General features: G+C 43.7%; 4 protein-coding genes across 5 annotated transcripts; 2 read left to right on the top strand and 2 right to left on the bottom strand.

The window, feature by feature from the left end:
- Positions 1-2,917: 2,917 nt before the first annotated feature.
- Positions 2,918-6,161, top strand: cbx8b (chromobox homolog 8b). The gene is made up of 5 exons (XM_029136600.3): positions 2,918-3,210; positions 3,329-3,372; positions 3,549-3,614; positions 3,736-3,802; positions 4,358-6,161. The coding sequence occupies exons 1-5, from the start codon at positions 3,142-3,144 to the stop codon at positions 5,168-5,170; spliced, it is 1,059 nt and encodes a 352-aa protein (XP_028992433.1). The 5' UTR covers positions 2,918-3,141; the 3' UTR covers positions 5,171-6,161.
- Positions 6,162-6,164: 3 nt separating this feature from the next.
- Positions 6,165-10,554, bottom strand: c1h17orf67 (chromosome 1 C17orf67 homolog). The gene is made up of 5 exons (XM_029136727.3): positions 10,008-10,554; positions 8,910-9,084; positions 7,887-7,975; positions 7,146-7,272; positions 6,165-6,644 (listed from the first exon to the last, which is right to left on the bottom strand). Exons 1-4 carry the CDS (start codon positions 10,017-10,019, stop codon positions 7,156-7,158), a joined length of 393 nt encoding a protein of 130 aa, XP_028992560.2. The 5' UTR covers positions 10,020-10,554; the 3' UTR covers positions 6,165-6,644; positions 7,146-7,155.
- An 81-nt stretch (positions 10,555-10,635) lies between these two features.
- dgke (diacylglycerol kinase, epsilon) lies at positions 10,636-16,813 on the top strand. The gene is made up of 11 exons (XM_029136145.3): positions 10,636-11,310; positions 11,480-11,639; positions 11,723-11,842; positions 11,925-12,068; positions 12,154-12,311; positions 12,462-12,510; positions 12,606-12,719; positions 12,873-12,944; positions 13,057-13,184; positions 13,265-13,376; positions 14,597-16,813. Exons 1-11 carry the CDS (start codon positions 10,859-10,861, stop codon positions 14,831-14,833), a joined length of 1,746 nt encoding a protein of 581 aa, XP_028991978.1. The 5' UTR covers positions 10,636-10,858; the 3' UTR covers positions 14,834-16,813.
- On the bottom strand, positions 16,640-20,002 carry LOC114847047 (E3 ubiquitin/ISG15 ligase TRIM25-like). 2 transcript variants are annotated; one of them, XM_029136379.3, is made up of 9 exons: positions 19,415-20,002; positions 19,103-19,198; positions 18,800-19,033; positions 18,551-18,725; positions 18,463-18,489; positions 18,309-18,341; positions 18,020-18,220; positions 17,674-17,709; positions 16,640-17,257 (listed from the first exon to the last, which is right to left on the bottom strand). In XM_029136379.3, exons 1-9 carry the CDS (start codon positions 20,000-20,002, stop codon positions 17,127-17,129), a joined length of 1,521 nt encoding a protein of 506 aa, XP_028992212.1. In that variant the 3' UTR covers positions 16,640-17,126. The 2 variants fall into 2 exon arrangements, with proteins under 2 accessions (XP_028992212.1, XP_028992301.1); XM_029136468.3 differs by lacking the exon at positions 18,463-18,489.
- Positions 20,003-22,766: the final 2,764 nt, after the last annotated feature.

Here is a 22,766-nt window from a genome sequence, read left to right as displayed (position 1 = left end):
TGGAGAATTCGAGCTCCGCGCGCATCTTCACTGTTGGTTTTATTCACTGTAATCAAACCACAACGCACCAGTCTCCGCTGCAGTGTTTGCTGCGTTGGGAACTGGTTACCAGTGGCGGCTGGACGGGATCCGAGGGACTGGATTCTGGAAAATAGCCACCTGCGTTAAACTGCTGCAAGTACATCACCTGTCCGCAAACGGACCCGTCACACTCCCATCAGTGCGAGTGAGAAAGAACCCTTAGAGTGGGGTCTGGCGGTCATGGCAACCGTAGACGGAAAAGTGAGGAATTGCTCAAATTAATTGTTGGCGTAAGCGCATCTAGCAGCAAATAACTGGTCTTAACCAGAAAATGTAACACTCTCCTCTTTCGCCCTGCACGTCGTTCCGTGCTGGCATCTTTGTACCGCGGCCGCTTTTGCGCCCGGAGAACCAGCGTCTTGCCCGGATACAAGCCAACCAATAGTGTTTTAACGGCGGCGGCAGTGCTGCACTGCAGGCGCGCCGAGACCAATCGCATCCAGAGTTTGAGGTGCGCCCATTTTTCCTTTCTGTCCGCTGAGCGCGTTTGCGTTGAAAAGTAAGACGAGGGGGAAATGAAACATTAAAATCCATGATGTGCTTTTCGGTCAGATAGACAGCGTCCTCACCGGGAAATAAATACTGTGGACGTCTGAAAGCATCCATTTTACAATTGATTTCCATAAAGGATTTCAATGGCCGCACTGTTATTTATTATAGCTCGACAGTTATTGTTTTTAAGCATAGTAAGAAAGAAATTTAAAAAATGTCAGAATGATTTAAAAGTGTTTATTCTTTATGGTAACATTTCCTTATGGAGGAGTCGAACCCCCTGTGACTCGACTATTTGCGAATGAATCCAGTCTTCAAACGTAAATCAGGATGGAGATATATCCGCTGCATTTACTCTCGTTTGCCTGCAAACGAAAGGTATCGTAACGGATCCGTCTAGAAGCAACGTGTTTAGACAAATCACATCAACTTCCAGTCAGCATTCATGTTAAGGCGAAGATCCAGTTCGTCATGCGTCCACGCACAGTCACTAATTTAAACAGATTCGGCACGAGAGAATTCCAGACATAATTATTTAATGGTGGAAATGATCGTCGCCTCTAGAAAATTGCCCTGACAACGTGTGCGGCTCGTGTCAAACTTTGGACAAAGTAATTATCCATCGAGTCAATTAGATTTATTCTCTAAAAAACTAATGATTTAAATATAGTTTCATCCTGAAAATAATTTATTCTCGTTGACCAGCATCTTGTTCCTCTCAACAAACCGAGGACAAAATGGCAAATAAACGTGATAATATGAAATTAATTCCAAGTCAGAAGTTCGTTTGGTTAGTCAACTACTGTTTGACCGAACAGCGATGCTATATTCCTGCTAAAGTGTAAAAAGCTCATTAAATAGACAGGTCCATGATTTGTGTATGATGCATATTTTAATGGGTTTGAATTTGTTCTTATTTGACCTGTGCTTTGACAGTCGGTAGATAATAAAATAAATTTGAAATAATAGTTAATAAAATAATTATAACACACGTATTTAATCTGTGGCTATTGCATATTAATATTGGATTAGTGGATTGAAGACTGTTTGAAAAAGCACACATTAGAAATAATAAAAGTCCTATTAAGTTTTATTAAAAATACGAAAAATGTATGTGAGACATTATTTGCTGTAAATCCCATGAACATCTACACAGGGTAACGTGAACAAATTGTTTGTTTTTATCGTAACTAGCTGTAAAGATATGAATTAAATAACATACAAAATTGGCAAAATTTACCAAAACAGGACATATATTTTATTCTCCAATACACCAAAACAAATAATTAGTTAAACTTAATAATTAAAATTTGGTTGTAATATTTGTCGAAATATGCAGGTTATGTAATAAATATTTAATATAAATACTAATAATAATAATTGTTGTCAGCAGCACAGGCAGTATTCATATTATTTTTTAAAATATAAATATTGTGCACATTTAAATATCCTGTACCCAGTTTATATTTTCCTTCTAATTATTGATTGCTGCACATGTAAATGTTTTTTATAGGTGCGTCAAACCAATTAGACCACAAACAAAAGCTTATAGCTACAGTTTTGTCTTATTTACACATTTCTTGGCTTTGTCGCGTCACCAACATATCACAGAAACGCAGCGCAGTTTGTGCTTTCCATGAATAGATGAATCAGGCAGAGTGTGAATGAGGTACGTATAATGTTGTCCTATAGTAGTATAGGAAAAATGATTGAGCACGTGGAAAATATGAAAAGCCTTCCTGTTCGTTGCTGCTTGCTGCTTGGATTTTAAGGCTAATTTAAGTAATTCGTTACGTTCCACCCTCACTAAAGTGTTTTAGCTGACCGCCCAATTAACCCGCATATTTGTTTCAGCAGGAACAACTGATATTTAACGGGTCAATAACGCAATAACTTGGGCTATAGCCCAAGTAAAGGACAAATGAATAGTATAAAACATGATTTCTTGTTCCACCTTCGGATGAAGTGAAATGTTATAATTTTAAAAATCATTAAGATTGTTAAACATAACACAAAACAAACAAAGCGAATGGGTCATGAAACACTTTAGCTCATCATTAATCATCATCATCACGACGCCTGGCGCGCGCGCGTTTGCGCCGATAGCTGATAAATTTAATGCTGGATAGACTAAATAAAAATCTGTTTGCTCGTTTGCGTCTGGCGCTGCCATATAAACACAAATGTATTTTATAAATTTCAGTGTGTGAGTACGCCATTTAGAATAACACGCGCGTTTTTAAGTATCTCATAACTTGCGCGAAATGATTCAGTCGCACGCGCGGAGAAAAAAAAAACATTCCCCCCTTGAAAAAAAATTCACACGCGCACGCTCCTCCCCTGACTTAGCAACCCGAGCACGTAGCAACGGCTCGACCAATCGGTGCCCTTCCAGTGATTCCACCGACTGCGGTTCCTTAGCAACGCTGTAAAAATTGCGCTGACGTCCATTCTGTTCAGGAGTATTATGGTCTGTCGGGAATTCAGAGTGGCTGGGACTGGAGAAAAATATCTGCTCTGCTAGCGTTAGCGTCCACCGAGCTAACGGTAGGTAGCACCGGAGTAAACATGGAGCTCTCTGCCGTCGGGGAAAGAGTGTTCGCCGCCGAGTCTATCATCAAACGGAGAATAAGGAAGGTAGGACGCAGATGGAACACGCTCTGATCTACAGGGCAGCGCAGCAACACAACACTCCAACACTGATGGTGCCCTGCTCGCTAACGAAGTCAATGTTGTTTGTTTTGGTGGCGTGTAGGGTCGGATTGAATACCTGGTGAAATGGAAGGGCTGGTCACCAAAGTAAGTACCCTCCACTGTCGGAACCACGGCTGCGGCTGTCGCTAGCTCAGCAGTCGGGATTCCAACCGAAGGCGCACAGCGCGATGGAGAGTTTAGCTTCAAGGCTAGCGCCGCGGCCGTCACACAGCGTGTCAGCGCTCGCTTCCTCAATATAACGCAATGTTTTGACTTCTCAGATACAGCACTTGGGAGCCAGAGGAGAACATTCTGGACTCCCGCCTGTTCGCCGCTTTCGAACAGAAGTAAGACGTGTGGCCTTCACGGGCAGAGCCAGTTAACCCGACCAATAAATATGCGCTGTCCTCGGTGCACTTTGCTCCCGTGACGCTCAAAATGGGTGTCTGCCGCTGTGTTTTCCCGCAGGGAGCGTGAACGGGAGCTGTACGGGCCCAAAAAGAGAGGACCGAAGCCCAAGACGTTCCTGCTCAAGGTACACCCAGCGGCGTCTAAGCATCAGCCTACAGCTTTTCTGTGGCAGCTATGGCTTTAAATTAGCAACGACACAATACGCAGCCGGGTTTAAATTTAGTTTGTGTTTGAAAACGCGCAAGGATCCGATCCATGATTTATTGTGTGCGCCTATTAGCGGATGTGTTTTTGTTGATGTGGCTGTAACGACGGCACGCGAAAGAGCGTTCGGGAAAAGGCTGTTTATTAAACTGGTCCAAAGGCCCCAAACATATCCCTGTTTTCTACGTTGATGGGGTAAAAAGTGCATCAATCTCAGTAAGAGTTAGATGAATTTAAAAGTGACTTAATAGACCGCAGTTCACCTTGAGGTAGATGCTTTACTGGGTTTCTGGTAAAAATCCAGCAGTGGAAATTAGCAGAGAGGAACCATTTGCTGTATCACTCTGGTGGTTTACCTTTTTAAATGTATACGGAAAACCAGTGAAAAGCCATATAACATGTATAAACACAAGCTTTAGGTGTTTTTATTTTTTTATTTAGATTATAAACTTCTCTTCTTTTTCTGTTGTAAAAGGCGCAGGCCAAAGTCAAAGGGAAGGCCTATGAGTTCAGGAGCGAGGCAGCACGAGGGATGCGTGTCACCTACCCATCTCCAGAGCCAGTTGTCACGCCCAGGGCTAGAGAGGGCCTCAGAGCTGTTGTTCCCACAATTTTCCCTCCCAGCACAGTCAACCGCGGAGAGAGTGTGCGTGTTCCGGCGACAGAACTCGCTACGTGTGAAATCCGGCAGCCTTCCTTACGCCAAACCTGTCCAGGCAGTCTCATGCAGGTGCCCAAGAAAAGAGGCCCGAAGCCCAAGCCTCGCTTCGGCTCCACTGCCTCTGAGCCCCACAAGAGGAGAGATGAAGAACAGCTGAGCCACAGCCCTCACACTCTGGCCACGCTCCAAGGAGTTGAAGACGTGACGCTAGTTAAATTTGCCCAGAGACACCCAGAGGACCACAGCCACTGCCATAAACACCACCATCACCACCGCCACCAGCACCATCACCACACGCTCAGCCAGGGGCTCTCCGGTGGAAGTTCCTATAAGCAGCTCTACTTGGACCACAGCCCGCGCCCTCACAGGATGGATGTAAACATACACATGGCTAAGGATGGCTCCAGCCACCTGGCACCCGCGCACTTCAAGCACCAGATGGAGAAACCATACTTTTTGGACAGACCGTCTCCGACGAGGTTTGACGATGACGCGGACGAGGTGACGTGGAGGCCGTCTCTGGGCAACGTGGAAAAGATCCTGGTGACCGACGTCACCACCAACTTCCTGACGGTCACAATTAAGGAGAGCAGCACAGCTAAAGGCTTCTTCAAAGACAAAAGATGATTGTTTTTCATCCCAAATTTTCTTAGTTCATGATTATTAAGCAGAGCTTTTTTTGTGCGTAATGTATAAAAGCAAATTACATATTGTGCATATGTGTATATATTTATATATATATATATATATATATTATAAAGTTGGACATTTGTTTAATGTATTGACCAAATCAAATGAAGTTCATATGTTGCACTGGGTAACATGTTGCATGTTTCCTTTGCACCAGCAGCTTGTTTGTGTACAGAGCTTATAGTTTTACTGTTTTGCAAATACAACTAACTAGAATGTATTTTTATTTCACACGTTTGTTCCCAAGCTTCATATTTTCAAAGGCAAGAAAATTTTCAATACAAGATTCAGTTTGTACCTGTTCAATTTAAATGGACTCGACTGAAGATAACCTGTTCAGTTCAAGAGGGTTAATATTTAAAATGTTACTTGAGCACTTTGAATTAAAAAAAAAAAAAAGATATTAAGAAATAATCTGTTTTAAAGACCGAGCCTGTTTCGCATAAATATCTCTAATTAACCTAATTAATACGTTCAACACGGACACTTTAACTGTTTCCTAAGAAACATTAACAGAGAATATATTTTACGTTTTCATGGAAATTCTTACTGAAGCCTTGGTGTAATATGATGACAGTTTCTTTGAAGATGTTTTCTAATAAATCCCCCTTGGTTCATTTATGTTTCTTATTTTTATTTATCTAATTGAATTATCTATTTTTTTCCTTTAACCTTTAGTTTAGTGGCGCTTACAGCAACATTAACGTTTTATGCGAAATCTGAGGAAGCAATATTCTCAATTTAACAGGCCAAATAAAAGCATGACAGAAGCAGTATGAGGCCTCATAATTGACATAAGCGCGTCCGGCCCGCGTTCACCCGTGCTTCGTTTTGCGTGTGTTTGCAGCTCTGCTCTTTCTGTTGGCCACGGTCGATTTAAAGTCACTTAATAAACAAATAAATAAACGTCTTTACGGACAAAGGCCAAGGCTGTGCTTAATATTTTTCATTTTATTCCTTTCTCACATTAAAAGAAAACAAGTGTGTTAATTTGTTGTTTATTTCCACATAGAGCTGGGGAACTTTTTTCATACTTCATAAAAACCAGGACGACGAGTCATTGATCTAACTTTTCTTAGATCTAACCTTTCTTAATTATCTTTTTAAAATTATTATTATTACTATTATTTATATTATTACTTGAAAACACGGTCTTCGTCATTTGTCTTCTGAACGGTGACTTCGATGAAACACAAAACAACACAAAAACAAACGCAAGATCTGTAATAATAATTATAATAATAATATGATCATGATGATAATAAGGCAGATAGGCGTTCATTACTTTTGGAATTTTTATATCTTTAGAAAATAAATGTAGAAGCTAGAGGAAGCAAGCAAGCAAGACAGTCAAAGAGACAAAGAGAGTGTCGCTGGTCCATGTTATGAGTCCATAATGTCATTCTTGACCCTGTAGAAAAGAAAGAAATGTTCAGAATTTACCATAAAGAATTGACTGTAAATTAAACATATGTATATTTAATAATAATTAAAATAATAATCTGCTGTAAATATAAATGTTTGATGTAAGACCAAAATAATCACAGCATCTGTCAATTCTGTTCAACCTGTTTCACTTTGGCTTAAGCTGGTTCAAACATGAAAACTGAAACAATAAAAGACAAAAAGAACATTAAGATATACCTAAGGGTGGCTCTGAAACTACTTTACTGGTTTCAGAGGTTTCCTGTTGTGCCAAAGTAAAAAAAACACACAAAAACACGAAGAGAACTAAAAGAACAACGTGAGAAAGTGGTATATCAGCATGTGAACAAAAAAATGATTAGGAAGGGCTGCTGATAAAACAAATAAAGGCAGAAAGATCTTACTGATGATTCATTGTAAATATTTGACTGATTGTGGTGGGGGTGCTGTTATTAAAATGGATCTGTGATGTTGTGCATGAGGGGACCTTTGCAGCTCTAGACGGGGTATCCGTAGTTCCTGTCACAGCGAGGGTAGCAGTGGGGGTTGAGCCAGTGCTCGAGGTTGGTCTCCTGGGCCCTCTGATCTAAAGCCTGCATGTGGAGCAGATGCTCCTGGGAAAAGGTGCAGAAGGAGGAAAACTCATTCTTAACCCTCATTTGCATGGGGGTTTACAGAGACAGAATGAAACTGCTCTGACTCAGATCTACTGTATTTATTCATCTCCTTGCACCGTGACAGGATGAGCCCAGTTCAGAGATGAGTGGAGTTGAATAGAGGGACACAGAATAGATGTAATGTTAAAAGCCAGCTTTAGGTATTTTCCAGGCCTTTTAAAGCTACTGTTAACTCATGTACAGACATGGTAGGTCGTTATGTACTGTTGTTTGTACCATTGATAACAGCCCTCTAAAAGTTGTGTATTTTACCAAATCTGAGCATTACCAGAAAAACTCCTTCAAACTGGTTTTTAATACTTAAATAATAATAATAATAATAATAATAATAATAATAATAATAATAATAATAATAATAATAATAATAATAATAATAATAATAATAATAATAATAGGGGACATTCCTGTGAATATACTCTGATAACAGACTTTAGATGAGCAGGTTTAACTGTTCACACAGATAAAGTCTTTTCTTCTGCTGTTACACTGTCAGAATCACTAACCTTTTTTCATTTGATCAGTGTGATGGAAATGCTCAGACTGAACCTTACCCTCATTGGCTCATCAGGGTGGCCCGGCTTCTGCCTCTTGCTGCGGAGCAGCTGCTTAGCCAAACTCTCCTTGATGATAGGGTTGGCATCTGAGGGAGGAACAATGTGAAAGTCACAAACCAACTCTGCCTGAGTTGTTGTGTTCCAAAGCGGCTAGTGTACTTTCACTGACGGCTACATCAGCGCCATGATGAAACCTATCAGCACTATCTGCTGCTGACCTGACGGGCCTATGGATCATCTAAGGCTGTTCATTCACACACATGTGCACCCAGTATCCTCTGGAAAGCAAGGGCTCTCTGTCTCCCTCTCCCTCTCAACCTCTGCCTGAATTAGGAGGCCGGGTATTTGGTAAAGGGTAACAAAGTGCCCATTCATCCTTCTGGCTCCTCGGGGAGTTGGACCCGAGCAGCACGTGACCCGGGTGAGCAGCCAGGCTGACTCTCCCTTCCTATGCTGTGGAAATAAACCCAGCTCTGTCAACAGGCCAGAGCAGGCGCTACAGGGTTCCTCACAGCAACGTGGCAAAACACACACACATACGCACGCACGCATGCATGCACGCTCGCAAACACACACACACACACACACACACACATGCAAGCACGCACACACGCGTGCACACACACACATAAGTTATTTTTAATTATTAGCTATTTTGTAACGCATAAAAATGAGTGTTTAGAGGCAAAAACTAAAATAAATGGTAAAACAGATATAATGTATATACATTATTACATTATTATTACACCTCTACAAACCACTGCAAAAAAAGCTGTTGCAGCAATTACATATTTAATGATAGGATATTGAAACAGCATTGCAGTTAATCTGGTGTCAACATAAAGTGATACAACAAAAAACATTCTAACCTAATGCATAACTGTCATTAGTTACTAATGTGTTTCTTGTTTGTCTGACCTAATTGTGCAGAGAACCAACAGATGTTGATTCAAGTTTATTTTATGATTTATTTATGACACCTAGGTGTTCTCGTTAGGTAAATCCTCGAGAGTTTCTTACCAGTGTAGGTGGTCAGCAGGACCAGGCAGAACAAAAACCCCACCAGATTCTTCATCTTCTTCCCGTCTCTGCTTCTGCTGCTCTGAGGTCCTGACTGGAATCCAGAGGGGCTGAAGAGGGGAAATCGTCCTCCTCCTCCTTTCCTCCTGAACGTCACCCTCAAACAGTCACATACCTGCCAATGTTGTTGTTGAACATATTTTACACACACACACATTATTTATCCCTAAAATAATATATTTATGTGACATAGATATTGAGATAACACAGATAATATTATTTCACACCCATTCTTTTCACAATATGAGTTCATTTAAAATAGTTAATATATTGGCCCATCATTGTCTGTGGACCATTTGTTGGTGAACAGGAAACAAACAATCCCTCTAGTGTAGCAGAGAGAACATCAAGCACTGTAACTGTCCCAAGCTAATCCCACTGTCCACCAGTTTAAACTAGCTGAGGCTCAGATACGAACAGACAGTCCAAGCTCTACCTCTGGGGGAGTGGATGTTCCAACAAGACAGAAGAAGAAGAAGTATTATGCAAAATTGTCTTTTGGGGCATTTTAAGTGTTACATTGCTGCGAGGTGTGTGTATACACACACAGAGTAAAGTAGAAGCAAATACTGTACAATGCTACATTCTACACTTTGGGTAACAGTCAGAAATTAAGTCAAATTGAGAATCACAGGGAGAAGCTCCTTCCAGAGCTTCCTTTATACGAGGACAGCACCCATTATACTTTATGGAGACATTACAGTTTCTTTTTTTAATAACAGAGCTCTCATGGGTGATGTTCATCTGTTTACTAGAATTGACTCTTTATTGCTAAACATTCAGTTTTTTCTTCTATAACTTTATAAAGCATTTCAATTTGAATATGAGTGAGAAAGTAAATTGCATAACTACGAGTGACAACCTGCCAGCTTTCAGCTTGTAGACAGGTTGCTGACAGTTGTGTGTTCTTTTCTTCTTAGCACTACTGACCTCTGCTGTTATAATAAATAAACTGATCCTGTCTCGTGTTACAATAGTCATGCATTACTTAAATATTGGATGATTCTTTTCTCCAGACATGTGTAATCATTTACCCACCGCATGGCTCATTTGTTTTTAGATTTGATGCATTCCATAGCTTGCAGACTTGATACTGACGTCACTGTGCGTCACACTTAATGTGCTTGTACTGTACAATGCAGCTCATGGCACATGCGCCCTGTGGAAGAGCAGGCAGCACGTCAAACACAAAGATGATTGGAATAGTTTAGATGAATACTATCAATACTTCCGGGTTTGGTCAAATATTAGCAAAACGAAAAATAACGGAAATGTCTTAGACTTGGGGTCTCAGCGTTTACGACACAAAGTTTTAATCTTACTATAAAATTATTTATAATATTATTAAGAATTTGTTAGAGCTTTATTTATTTACACTGACACTGGCCTATTGCAGTTTAATGCTTTAGCCAAGCCATTAAAGACCTGCAAGACATTGTAAAGGTGTATCTAACTGAAGCTAGTGAGAATAATATTGTTATTTTTATTATAACTCTGTGAAATCCATAAAAAACATTGATAGTCTTTTTGTGTGTATTTAAGTCAAACGAAAGTTTTACTTGTAAGGCTGACGTGCCGCTAAAATCTGACGTCTAAGAGCTAAGCTCTTGGGCGCATGCGCGTTACCCAGTTGGCCAACATATCTATCTTGACGTTTACGTGCTCTCTGCTGAAGCTAGGTTAGCGGGTTAGCTCGTGCGTTCGCCATCACACCGTGGTAACTTCGTTTGCACATGGGCGCTATTGTAAAAGTGTCGCTGGCTTCCTGTTGATGCGTGTAAACATGCGTGTAGCAGGAGGAACGTGGCCGATGTCCTGTCTACGGTCAGCGACGGCTCCTTCGCACTGATTTCCGCTCTTTAGCATCACCCATCGCGGGCGCCGCTGCGATGTGCGAGCAAGGGGGCGAGCTGCCGGACAACTGCGGCTCCCGCGAGGACTGGACTCTGCTGTTTTGGACCTCTCTCGCCGTCGTCGTCCCGGTCGTCATCACCCTGTGGTGCAGCGTGCAGCGCTCCAAGCGGAAAACCCACATGAAGGATTTCTTCCGCAAGAGCAAGCACGGCTGGCACTACACGGACCTGTTCAACAAGCCCACCTACTGCTGCGTCTGCTCCCAGCACATCCTGCACGGCGCCTTCTGCGACTGCTGCGGCGTGTGCGCCGACGAGCAGTGCCTGCGCCGCGCCGACCGCAGCCTGCCGTGCAAGGAGATCATGGCGCCCTCCGGCCTCGACGGCGCCGTCGAGCACCGCTGGGTCCGCGGGAACGTCCCCCTCGCCAGTTACTGCGCGGTCTGCAGGCAGCAGTGCGGCACCCAGCCCAAGCTGTGCGACTTCAGGTGGGGTTGCGCGACAGGTGTCCGCGCGTGCGTCCGACTCACACTGAATGACATGACGTGCTTGAGTGATAGCATGCGTAGATTCCCGTAGCATCACCACAGGTCCCAGGTCAGTGACAGCCAGGCGCCACTGCGGGCGTGGGTTCTCATTGGTGTGTGTCCCTTCCAGATGTGTGTGGTGTCAGACCACGGTGCACGATGACTGCATGGACAGCCTGGCAGACGCAGAGCGCTGTGACCTGGGCGAGTTCCGCAGCCTCATCATCCCTCCTCACTACCTCTACAGCGTCAACAAGCTGCGGCGCCGGCACCCTGACGAGTACAGCAAGGTGCTGTTTGGCGTCGGTGCGCTCCGCGGAGCGTCCATGCAGCTCTTCTAACCGCTCCTGCTGTCATGTGCTCATTTTTATAGCTGGCATCTGCCTGTGGCGCCGACTGGACTCCAGTGTTGGTCCTGGCTAACACGCGTAGTGGTAACAACATGGGCGAGGCTCTGCTCGGGGAGTTTCGGACCCTCCTCAACCCTGTGCAGGTCAGTGTGTTGCTCGTCTTCTCAGTCGTACTGCGCACAGAACTCCACTCATACAAGTCTTTCCTTATTATTTCTGCTTTAGGTGTTTGACCTTTCTGAGCTGACGCCCTCCAAAGCCCTCCAGCTGTGCACCCTGCTCCCCCCCAGCAGGGTCCGCGTGCTGGTGTGTGGGGGGGACGGCACAGTGGGCTGGGTGCTGGATGCCATCGACGCCATGAAGCTAAAGGTGAGGCACCTGTTCCACAATGGGCGTTGCGATGTTGCCACTGCTTCTGTAAATAAAATACCTGCTGCTCCACTACTCCTGTCAGGGCCAAGACCAGTTCATTCCTCGGGTGACCATCCTGCCCCTGGGCACAGGAAACGACCTCTCTAACACCTTGGGCTGGGGCGCCGGCTACGCTGGAGAGATCCCCGTGGAACAAGTTCTGCGGAACGTCCTCGAGGCCGAAGTCGTCAGAATGGACAGGTCGGGCTGTGATGCTGCTTCCAGTGATTGATTTGGGGACAAGTCTGGTCCAGTTTAGATTGTAATTTATCAATGAGTTATTTGTGCAGTGTTTTAAAAAGTAATGTTCAACATTTGTATTTCTATGTTTCCCTTTGTTCTAATTTGTAGGTGGAAAGTGCAGGTAGCTTCTAAAGGCGTCTACTTTCGTAAACCAAAGGTGAGCTAGGTTTCTTTTTAGAGTTTGCTGACTCATGCCCATGTGATGATAACTGTCCACTGACACACCTAAATATCAAAGCTATGCCTCCTCAGGTTCTGTCTATGAACAACTACTTCTCTGTGGGGCCTGATGCTCTGATGGCATTAAACTTCCATGCACACCGTGAGAAAACCCCATCTTTCTTCTCCAGTCGCATCATCAACAAGGTCAGAACCGCTGCATTTGAATAGACAAACATGTATGCAAATGTCCTGGCATTGGAATGTAAATTTTAAGAAGATGGACTTGAGTGAAGGCCCTGAATGTGTCTACTCAAACAAACGCGGTTTGTCGTCATGCCTGCCTTCCTCTGCCCTCAGGCTGTCTATTTCCTGTATGGCACCAAAGATTGTCTAGTCCAGGAATGTAAGGATCTGGATAAGAGAATCGAGGTAAAGGAGCTCGATCACCTATGCACTCGTGTGGAATCGGACTCATGACCACTTTTCTCACTAGCTAATGATGAATCAGTCCTAACTCTGTGTATGTGTGTTACCACCCCAGCTGGAGCTGGACGGGGAGCGGGTGGCACTGCCCAGTTTGGAGGGCATCATCGTTTGTAACATTGGCTACTGGGGCGGAGGCTGCAGACTCTGGGAGGGTATGGGAGACGAACCCTGCCCCCCCACACGGTGAGATACGCACGACTCCTTTGCCCAGTGCTCTTTGTTACCCCGCTGAACACCAGCCGTTCTCCTGTCGCGTCCTGCAGGCTGGACGACGGTCTGCTGGAGGTGGTGGGCGTGTTCGGCTCCTTCCACTGTGCTCAGATTCAGGTGAAGCTGGCCAACCCTCTACGGCTGGGACAGGCCCACACTGTCAGGGTGAGGCCTAAATGCACACACACACACACACACACACACACACACACACACACACACACACACACACACACACACACACACACACACTTCAATAAGAGGACATGAAAGAAAGGCAGTGAGGGAGTCAGATTGATGTTTATGCCTCAAATCGAGTTTGAGCTCGTGATTAAGCAGACACTGCCCTGCGCCCTTGTGCTCACCACCATACTCTGTTCTTTGTGGGCCAATTTACTCCACCATCACACCTTGAAATGTGTAAGCTGTTGTATTCGGAGGCCTTTTTAACAACGACAGGCCTCAATGTGACCTGTCATGCTTTGTTAAACATAAAACTATAATTAGAGCTGCTTGAAGCAACAGGCTTAGCACAGCACCCACATCTTAATTCAGAGTAATTAAATACAATTCCATTTGTTTATAGAGAGCCAAGTCCCAACAAAAGTCCTACCAAGGCAAAGAACATAAGGCTTTAAGACCTTCAACGCCTCGCTGCTCCATGTGAAACATGCTGTGACCATCGCAAATCAAACCTCAATATGTCACAGTCCCATTAGAAAGCTGCCTTACGCCCCTTCCATTTTTTATTCCAGCTACAGTCAGCCTGCTCTGGATGTATTTAAGTGTAGTATCAGTTGGCCATCAGCTGGCACCATTTAGAGAGCAGCAGGTCTTAGTTCCACAGGATTCCTGAGTGTTAGAAGATACAGTAGGCGATGCCCCGTCTCTCGTCTGCCTACTGATTTTCCTTTTTTGGAAGAGCATTCTGTTTCCATGTCTTGTTTTTCCTGAGTCATAGCCGGCAGCTCAGAGGTTCAGCAGTTCAGCCTTGCCGCTCAGTGAGACATTACAGCATACTGTATGTTTACTCTCTCTCATCTCTGTGCAGACTCACTTTACACCAGTTCATAAGCTACCGACTCAATCACTTTATATCTCTGTACAAATCTGTCATTCCCGTCCTTCACTTTGTGTACATGCGTATATATTTTTCTCTCTACAGTTATTACATGTATATATTATGTGTATACAGTAACTATAGTATGTATGAGTACATACAGTAATCAGTGTAATTCTATGTACACATTCATGCTGCTCCTCTTTCTATTTAACTGTTACACAGGTTTCAGGTTAGATTGAAGCCAAATTTTGGTACATCTGCACATAGTGATATGGACAATGAATCTGACTTCCAAGGCTTTTTGTCATCCTTCCTTCTCCAGCTGGTTCTCAAGAGCTCCAAGATGCCCATGCAGGTGGACGGAGAGCCATGGGCTCAAGGCCCCTGTACCATCACCATCACCCATAAGACCCAGGTCCTCATGCTCTATCACAGCTCGGAGCAAACTGACGACGACGAGTCCAGCGCCTCCGAGGCAGAGAGCCCCACCTCCCCCACCTCCCCCGGCTCACCAGGGCTGGCCTCTGCTCAAGCACGACCCGTCACTGACAAGATGTGATGTGAAGCTCCTTTTATCCCAAGTATCTCCGCCTCAGCTTAGTTTCTATTATTGCTTAATTTCCAAAAGCATCCCCCAACACACTTTATTGTCAGTGGTGTCTTTCATGTTTTCTGAGCAATCGCAGGAGTTTAAAAAGATTAGTTTGAAACTAGGTGAATTATTATATATCTGTGTAATGTGCTGTAACCCAGAGCTCAGGCAGAAGCCCTCAGAGGTCGGACAGGATGTTGTGGGGAGACATTGCTCTGGTTGTGTTCTTTGCACTGATCCCTTGTGCCATAGATGCTTTCGAACCTAAACTGTATTTGATAATCTTTTTTTTAAAACTCATTGTGCACTGAAAACCTGCAGGTGAGTCGTGTTTAATTAGACACCCAGGTTCAACTGGCCCAGCCCCCGTCACAGATAGCAGGTCGTCAGGGTGGTTGTTCAATCAGGAAACTATTGCACAGAAAGCACAAACCCACATGTTTCTGCAGGTAATGGAATGCTAAACTGGGCAAATGGAATTCAGAGTCCCCAAGGTCACAGAACCTTGATGAAAGGTGCAAAGGTTCTTTTACTACTGCAATGTGTTGTCAAACACTGGACACCAGTGTGTGTTTACTGTGTGATGCACTGTCAAGTTCGTTATCTTTCATGTACAGATCAGGAGTTTTATTTTGAAAGTGCTGCCAAGTAGAGGTGTTGTTTTTGTCCACGTTAATGAGTTTGCTGGCTTGATCTGTTTCAGCATGTTGACTGCGTGGGCAGCACGTGGACCTTTTTATTGTTACTGTGGATGAGGATCTGCTCTCCCTTCTGTTTGGTGTTATTTAAGCAGTTGTCTAGTGTTTTGTCATTCACAAGGTGACAGACTGTAGCTAGTCCAGTGGTTTGCCACTGATTGTACCACTTCTGTTGTCTTCAGCACACACTGTTTTCTGTCCTGTGCTTTTATGTGTAAAGAGGCTGTTTGTGTTTCTTTGTTGAAGCCTTTAGGGAAATAAATCTAGCCATTGAAGGTGCTGTGTGTATTGCAGAATGCCTGTTGCTTAAAGCCATAGCGGAGAAGTCAGTGGAGTATTAGTAGTTAGACAACGTGCTGCTCGTGAAGGGATCTGTTTTAGCCGCATGATGCCTATGCTTTTGGAAGATGCACTTTCTTGGCAGATGACCAAGGTCTGTGTTTGGTGAATGGACTCCTATTGTCTGACCTTTTACCTTATCGTCCATGTTTACTGGGGTGTTTGTCCTACTTTGCTTTGTGGATGTTATTTAATGAGTCTGGTGTTTCTGAAAAGGTTAGACGTGCGGGGCCGGAGGTTAAAACACCAGATATTCCTATTTCTGTCTCGATTAGCATGAGTGGGCTTGGATCACTCCGGTGAGCTGGCACGTCGGTCACATAAGTTTATTTCTGCTAAACTGGGTCAAGACTGACCCGAGGCCAATTCTCCGATAGCTCCTCCCTGCCCGATGATGCCCATAATGAAAGTTCCACAGGGTTCATAAATCTTCGAGTGCAGGTTTAGCGCATGTTACCCAATGTTCAAGCACCCTTTTAGGTTCCCGGTCGGATTCCGTGCATAGCGTGGATTATGACTTTCTATTCTGTATGATTTATTGTGAAGGATGGAAACACATGACTGCTGTCATTTAGAGTAATGCATATACAGCATTTGTGTAGACATGCTACTGTGGCATATACTAGCAGTGGTCTGAGCTGACACTGAGCTTCTGAATGCTTTAATCAACAGCACAGTCTATTTGTTTCTGCTCACTATGCTTCACTAGATTCTAGTCTACAATGATGAGACAGTCTGGGTTACAATGCTTTTATTGGCAACAGTAATAGCAACCTGAGCCATTTGTAAAAATGGCTGTAAACAGGATTTGTACAACTTTTCCCAAGCAACGAGCTGAGAATGAACTGAATGTAATAACGTGATGTTCTGAATTTGAAATCCTTCCCATAAAATATTTTCATATAACCCACTGTGTGTCTGTGTGTGTTATTTAAATGTAGTTAAAAGCTGTTGGTGCCTGGTAGCAGGTCACCTGCTCAGATGGGAACAAAACATCATTTCACTGATGTTAATAATTTACCAGCTCATGACCTCAGCTTATCAACTGCTTTCACACATACTCTGGGACATTTCTGTATTATGCTTACACTTATCCTTATAGCAGTGCTAATAAGTCCAGAACCTATTGTATCTTATCTTTGTATGCATTATGTATAATATAGCATTCCTCACCTACCAACCTTGTTAACAACATGATCACTGAGGAAAACCTGCTACTGCAGCTACTTTTTCTTATTCTGCGGGTGGTGTCCAGCCTTGGACGGATTATGGCTGCCGGGTTTGTCTGTCTTAGTGAATTGAGATCCCGTCGCCCCGGCCTTGTGTCCACCAGGTGCTTGCTTTTTATCTTGTTCTGATGCAGAATACATTTAAAACATTTAATGTTAAGAGGAGATTAGTGTGAGCAAAAGAGCATTTGCTAAAATCAGACAATATGAAACTGGCACAACTACATGTACTGGAGAACATCTGAATTACTTTATAAGTAAATAAATATTAAATAATTCAGAGAACATGGTTAATCAAGTTTGACATGTTTTATGTCTAAACAGCTATCTTTAGATTGCACTTTAGATTTAGTATCATAAAAACAGAAGCATGTCAAACATCATTGTAGTCGGTTTGATATTTGACATTTTTTGCTACCCTAATTTGGTTCTATCCGGTCTGTAAGTCTGTTTAAAGTTCTCCTAATTAGAACAACTCACAACAGAAAACATCTGTGATGTGAAATGTTCCCATGTAACACATATGATGTAAATGACTCACTGTGGTGGTTCTGGTGATGGGCATCACTTTGCTTCGCTGTGGATTTAGAGAAAATGAAAAGATACAGAAGAAATGTGATCATGAAATGATTAAAATGATCCTTTAAATCTCAAAGAACAGTCACATGAGTTTATATGTCATACTGTCATAAAAGCACAACTTAGACCAAATGTGCCTGCAAGCGATCACAGAAATATCAAACAAACTGTCCTTTTCAGGGTATTAACAGACAATATGTAAGAACCGATCCATTATTAAGGCTTTTACTTTAACACAGTTTTAAGAACAGCTGGCCTTGTGTCCGTCAGCACACGGAACTGAGCAGGTTTCATATTGTCTTACTTACTTTGTGCTGCTCTGAACGGAGGAGGCCTGAATCCTGCTGGCGCTCCTCGTCCTCGTCCACGTCCACGCTGCGGTGGATTCCACATGACCTGTGGTTGCCTGGAAAACGCAGGCACCGGAGCCGTCTGGAAGTACGGCTGGACAGGAGGAGGAGGAGGAGGAGGAGGAGCCGGGCTGTGGGCTGTGGAATACACTGCCTGCTCTGAAACACAGACAGACACATGTTGGTGCTTTTCATACGCGTGGACAGATGTTCTGTATTTAAGAAGATGCTACAATAATTGACCTACCAGGTTCTCGCTGGGGTCCAGTACTAGTCGCACCTGTCCCAACCAAATAAGCAGAGAAGCAGACTGCATTAACAGAATAAAGCTCATTCCCATTTGCCCAAACACATTCGGATGGTGGCTTCAGGCTTTAAGTTTTTCCCACAAGTCCACTTACCAAGAGCAGCAGTGTCGGCGTTTGCTCCTGTAACAGAATCCGACATAAGCTTCAAGCTTCATTATAAGTAAAGGAGTGAACCGTATACCTGGACGTGGCTTAGTTAGGGGGTCTCTGTCCTCTACTGGCTGGTTAAGAGTCTCTTCCAGGTACTGCTTCAGTCCATTAGTGAAGTCCTGCATCGCCGTTACCTTCCTGGAGTCCAGGTTCATTCGAGGAACGTAAGGATCACACTTTACAGCCTTAGGGAGCTCGTATGAAGCCTACGAGAAAAGAAGAAAACAACATTGTCTCATATGATCCCGCTGTTCCGTCCGTTCTGCTCCCATCGTCCCACCTGGAGGAAGGCTGTGGCCTGGAACCGACTCAGCAGGGTGTTGATCTCGTCCCTGGCTTTTCTCATTGTCTCAACGTTGTCAGTGAATCTCTTCGTGAGCTCCCGATGTTTGTTGTGACAGATCTCTAGCTCGGAGTCCACCTCAACGTGGGCTTTACGCTCCTCCTGCGCCAAGAGGTCCCGCATGTGCTGATACAGAGCTGTGAGCGCTGTCTTCCGTTTGCTTGCGCCTTCCTGAAGACGAAGAATTGAAAGATAAACTAAACCATTTTTTTGTTCATGAGATAATTAGTTGCTTGTGACCTTCAGCTTGCTCTGTGTCTCCTGCATCTGATGCATCACAGCCTCAGTCCTCTCAATCTTCCTGTCCAGACATCCCAACTTGTCTAGCAGTTCAGACTATGAAGACAGATACAACATAAGAGTATGATATGTTAGGAAAAAGGCTTATTTACTTATAACTTACATCTGAATACAGCATCTAGACTTTATAGCACAAAAACTGATAGTGTAACTCTGGACTCTGGAAACTCTGGACAAAAAGTAAACAAATTCACCAACTTCATAAACAAAGCCTGACTTAGTTGGATCAGACTGGCCTCAGTAATGACGTACCTCCTTTAGGTTCCTCTGCTCCTCAGGGGTCATCAAGGAGCAGCCTTTATGGACCTGAATGCACAAGCTGCAGATTGGCCTGCTGTGCTGGCTGCAGAAAAGCTCCATCAGCTTGTGGTGGTCGGGGCAGATGCGCTCCATCAGGTCCCCGACGGGCTCACTCAGCTGGTGGACGCTGAAGTTCGGGTTGTCCCGATGAGGCCGCAGGTGCTCGTCGCAGTAGGAGGCCATGCAGGTGAGGCAGGTCTTGGACGCCTCCGCTTCCATACACGTATCACAGCGGATCACGGCCCGTCTCTCTTTCTCCTCCCGGAACACGCCGCCGTCGCTCCTGCCCGACCTCATGGTGAAGGTCTCCACGACGGTGCTGAGGACCGTGTTCTTCTTCAGCTCCGGTCTGGAGGCGAAGTGGGTCCGACACTGGGGGCAGCTGTAGGAGTCCTTCCAGGTGGCGAGGAGGCAGTCCTGGCAGAAGTTGTGTCCGCAGGGAATGGTGACCGGGCAGTCAAAGGTGCTGAGACAGATGCTGCACGTGAGCTCATCCTCCAGACTCGTGATAGAGAACGGACTCCCCTCCACGTCGGCCATGATTCTGCAGGACGACGGAAAACGAAACTTAACTTTTCACACGGACGAAAACGAAAGTAACATTTCCCATAGTCCAAAGCTAAATGTCGTTAAACCTAAGACAGTTTTTACCGAGTGTGGCTCATTTATTCAACAACATACTGTAGCAAGAACCGTTACCGTTAAACTGAATCCTGTAAAGACGTTTGAACATTACGTGCGACGATGCTTTTAGTTACAGTTACACATTTAAAACGCCTTAAAATAAATAAATAAATTCAAAATCAAATATTAAGCAAGATACTGACTTTGGCTTTAACGTGGGAAGAGTTATTCCAAGACGTCGACTCCGCCGCGTCGAGTACGGAAACCGGAAAACCACAGGAAACGTCTTTAAATCCGTTTATTTGTCTGGTTTTGAAAACACAATTTTTAGCTCGTTTATTCATTTTTAACAAGCTGCTTTGATTTTGAAGCAGCTTGTTACAACATTTGAAGCGCAAAAAATCGGCAAATATTTGTAACTCTTGAAGGATTGCGGTAGTGTTTTGACACACACTGAGACCCACATTGTTAACATTAATCAACGTAACAATCATTTATCTAAATCATTTATTTAACCAAGCTATTTAACCAAGTGCTGACAACTGCCGATTACGTTACGACTCATGGCGTTTGCTAAAGTAATGACAGGTCAGTCAGCTCGCCACCGTCGGGACACTTACAGAATCACCTGCCAACAAAGCTAAGTTTTCTGTGCATCCTGCTTCATTAGACTGTAGCGATATCACGACCCTGTCGACACCTGATGAGGAAGAATTTAGCGCATCTGCGGTGTTCCGATGCTCAGTTTATGGTGAGACTGAAATCGCGTCCTCCCGCTTGGCCGGTTGATGCTCTTATGCCCATGAAGACGCTCTAATGTTGTGCCGATCTTTGCAAGTATTCTAAACAGTGATTTATTACAGTTTATTGTGGTTGTTTAGATATGATCCATCGTTGGACTTCCTGTCTTAGAGCCTGCTTTACCTGCGGGGGGATAATTACCTGACAGAGTGGATACTGGACTACCTCACAAACCATGCCCAGTTTGTGAGGGTCCAGGACTGCATGTCAGCAAAACCACCTTCTAATCAATGCAGTGAAGACCAAAGAGATGGTGGTCGACCTCCACAGATGTCAGTCTACACCCCCTCCTCCAGTGAAAATAATAATATTAAGCAGATTTAAGTTAACTTGACCTCTATCTGTACCTGTCTGAGGCCAGTAGAACCAGTAAGATGCTGTCTTCACATTGCCAAAAAGTGATTTAAGCCTCTCTGTTTTGATGAGACACTTATTTCTGCTTCATTTTAACTTTAGATGTGTTCTACTGGATTTACTGGATATTATTAAGGAGAGCTCCAATGACTTAAAATGAGGCAGAAATAGGCTTCTTGTGATAAGATATTGGCATGAATCACTTTTTGGCAAGGTGGAAACAGGTTTTTACTGGTTGTACTGGCTTCAGACAGTTACAGACAGCGGTCAAGTGAGCTAGATGCTCATTATATCTGTTAATATAACCAAGAAGAGTTTGATAAAGATAAAAATGAGGCAGAAATAAGCTTCTTATCAAAAGATATCAGCTGTAATCACTTTTTGGCAACGTGAACACAGCATATTACTGGTTTAACTGGTCTCAGACAGGTGTGGAAAGTGATAAGAAGTACTGGATGCTCATTAAATCTATTATTATAGTCCAGCAGAGCTCCATGAACTTAAAATAATTAATAATTTTATTTCTGGTTGGGAAATTAAACTGCTAGAACTTACACTGATCCAAATGAGTCGGGCCTTAAATGTGTGTTTGATGTTCGATTATTCAGATGATTGTTAATAATACAGAAGTATGATTATGTTTGAATGATGAATCAGTCATTTAATACAAGTTCTAATACATTTTGTGAGCTTGTAATCGGGGTGAAATAAAGTATCATGTTTGAAGGCAGGAATCAGGTGCAGAGCTTGCAATCTTGTAGCTCAAGCTACAAATTTGAATCGTGTGCAAACTAAAGTTTTAAGGAACCAAAGCATGACTGGAAGGTTCCAGCATGGCCAAAAGAGGACATGTCCAGAAAAAATGGTCACGGTAACGGTGTTGATGAGCTGCACTTTTAATCAAAGTGGGACAAGGATTAGTTAATGCCTGTTCACATGTACATGATGTGTTATTATTGGTGATGTTGATGTTAATTATGCTGTAACATTCTTTGCTGAACAAAGACAGGAGGAAGTCTTTGGAGGAAACCGGTGCCTCTGGTCCTTCATCCAGGCAGAATGAAGCATCATGGAGAAAATCCAGTTCAGAGCCGAGATCGTTTTGGAAGGAGCCTCTCAATCAACCATCTACACGTCTGTGGTGGTCTGAGTGGTCAGTTCTCCAGCAGCCTTGAACTTCCAAGACAAAGGGGTTGTGAGTAGACTAGCAGGAGACATAGGGAAAGAATGAACAAGGTTTATTGACTGTATTTTAATTTTGAGTAACATTTTTGTTACTTGCTGATAGCTTGTGGTTTTTGCTAAATAAAGCACCAACTTTGCAGTTAAGCTAGCAGCTTCTTCTCCTTAATGTTATTAGAATAGCTAATGAGCTCGTAGCCCCTCCTCGTTGATGTAAAAGCACGAAATCGTGTGTGACTAAGCCAGTTTGCATGAGGAAGACTCTTGTGGGTTTAGTCCAGACCCATAAATCAACACATCCTGTGTGATAAAAGTATACTTACCACCAAAAACATTTCCAACG

The sequence above is a fragment of the Betta splendens genome, chromosome 1 (assembly GCF_900634795.4).
Source record: "Betta splendens chromosome 1, fBetSpl5.4, whole genome shotgun sequence".
NCBI classification, from domain to species: Eukaryota; Metazoa; Chordata; class Actinopteri; order Anabantiformes; family Osphronemidae; genus Betta; species Betta splendens.
The sequence above is the reverse complement of the archived record's forward strand: the minus strand, read 5'-3'. Positions and strand labels throughout refer to the sequence as shown.

Excerpts from the sequence above, each read along its gene's own strand:
- dgke (XM_029136145.3), top strand. The coding sequence starts at position 10,859 with ATGTGCGAGCAAGGGGGCGAGCTGCCGGACAACTGCGGCTCCCGCGAG. Across the intron at positions 11,640-11,722 it reads ACCCTGACGAGTACAGCAAG|CTGGCATCTGCCTGTGGCGC; the intron begins GTGCTGTTTGGC and ends TCATTTTTATAG. Across the intron at positions 11,843-11,924 it reads CCCTCCTCAACCCTGTGCAG|GTGTTTGACCTTTCTGAGCT; the intron begins GTCAGTGTGTTG and ends TTTCTGCTTTAG.
- cbx8b (XM_029136600.3), top strand. The coding sequence starts at position 3,142 with ATGGAGCTCTCTGCCGTCGGGGAAAGAGTGTTCGCCGCCGAGTCTATC. Across the intron at positions 3,211-3,328 it reads TCAAACGGAGAATAAGGAAG|GGTCGGATTGAATACCTGGT; the intron begins GTAGGACGCAGA and ends GGTGGCGTGTAG. Across the intron at positions 3,615-3,735 it reads TTCGCCGCTTTCGAACAGAA|GGAGCGTGAACGGGAGCTGT; the intron begins GTAAGACGTGTG and ends GTTTTCCCGCAG.
- LOC114847047 (XM_029136379.3), bottom strand. The coding sequence starts at position 20,002 with ATGGCCGACGTGGAGGGGAGTCCGTTCTCTATCACGAGTCTGGAGGAT. Across the intron at positions 18,342-18,462 it reads CGCCGACACTGCTGCTCTTG|GTGCGACTAGTACTGGACCC; the intron begins GTAAGTGGACTT and ends TGGTTGGGACAG. Across the intron at positions 17,710-18,019 it reads TCCGTTCAGAGCAGCACAAA|CGAAGCAAAGTGATGCCCAT; the intron begins GTAAGTAAGACA and ends CTAAATCCACAG.
- c1h17orf67 (XM_029136727.3), bottom strand. Across the intron at positions 7,976-8,909 it reads CCTGCTGACCACCTACACTG|ATGCCAACCCTATCATCAAG; the intron begins GTAAGAAACTCT and ends TTCCTCCCTCAG. Across the intron at positions 7,273-7,886 it reads ACCCTGATGAGCCAATGAGG|GAGCATCTGCTCCACATGCA; the intron begins GTAAGGTTCAGT and ends ACCTTTTCCCAG.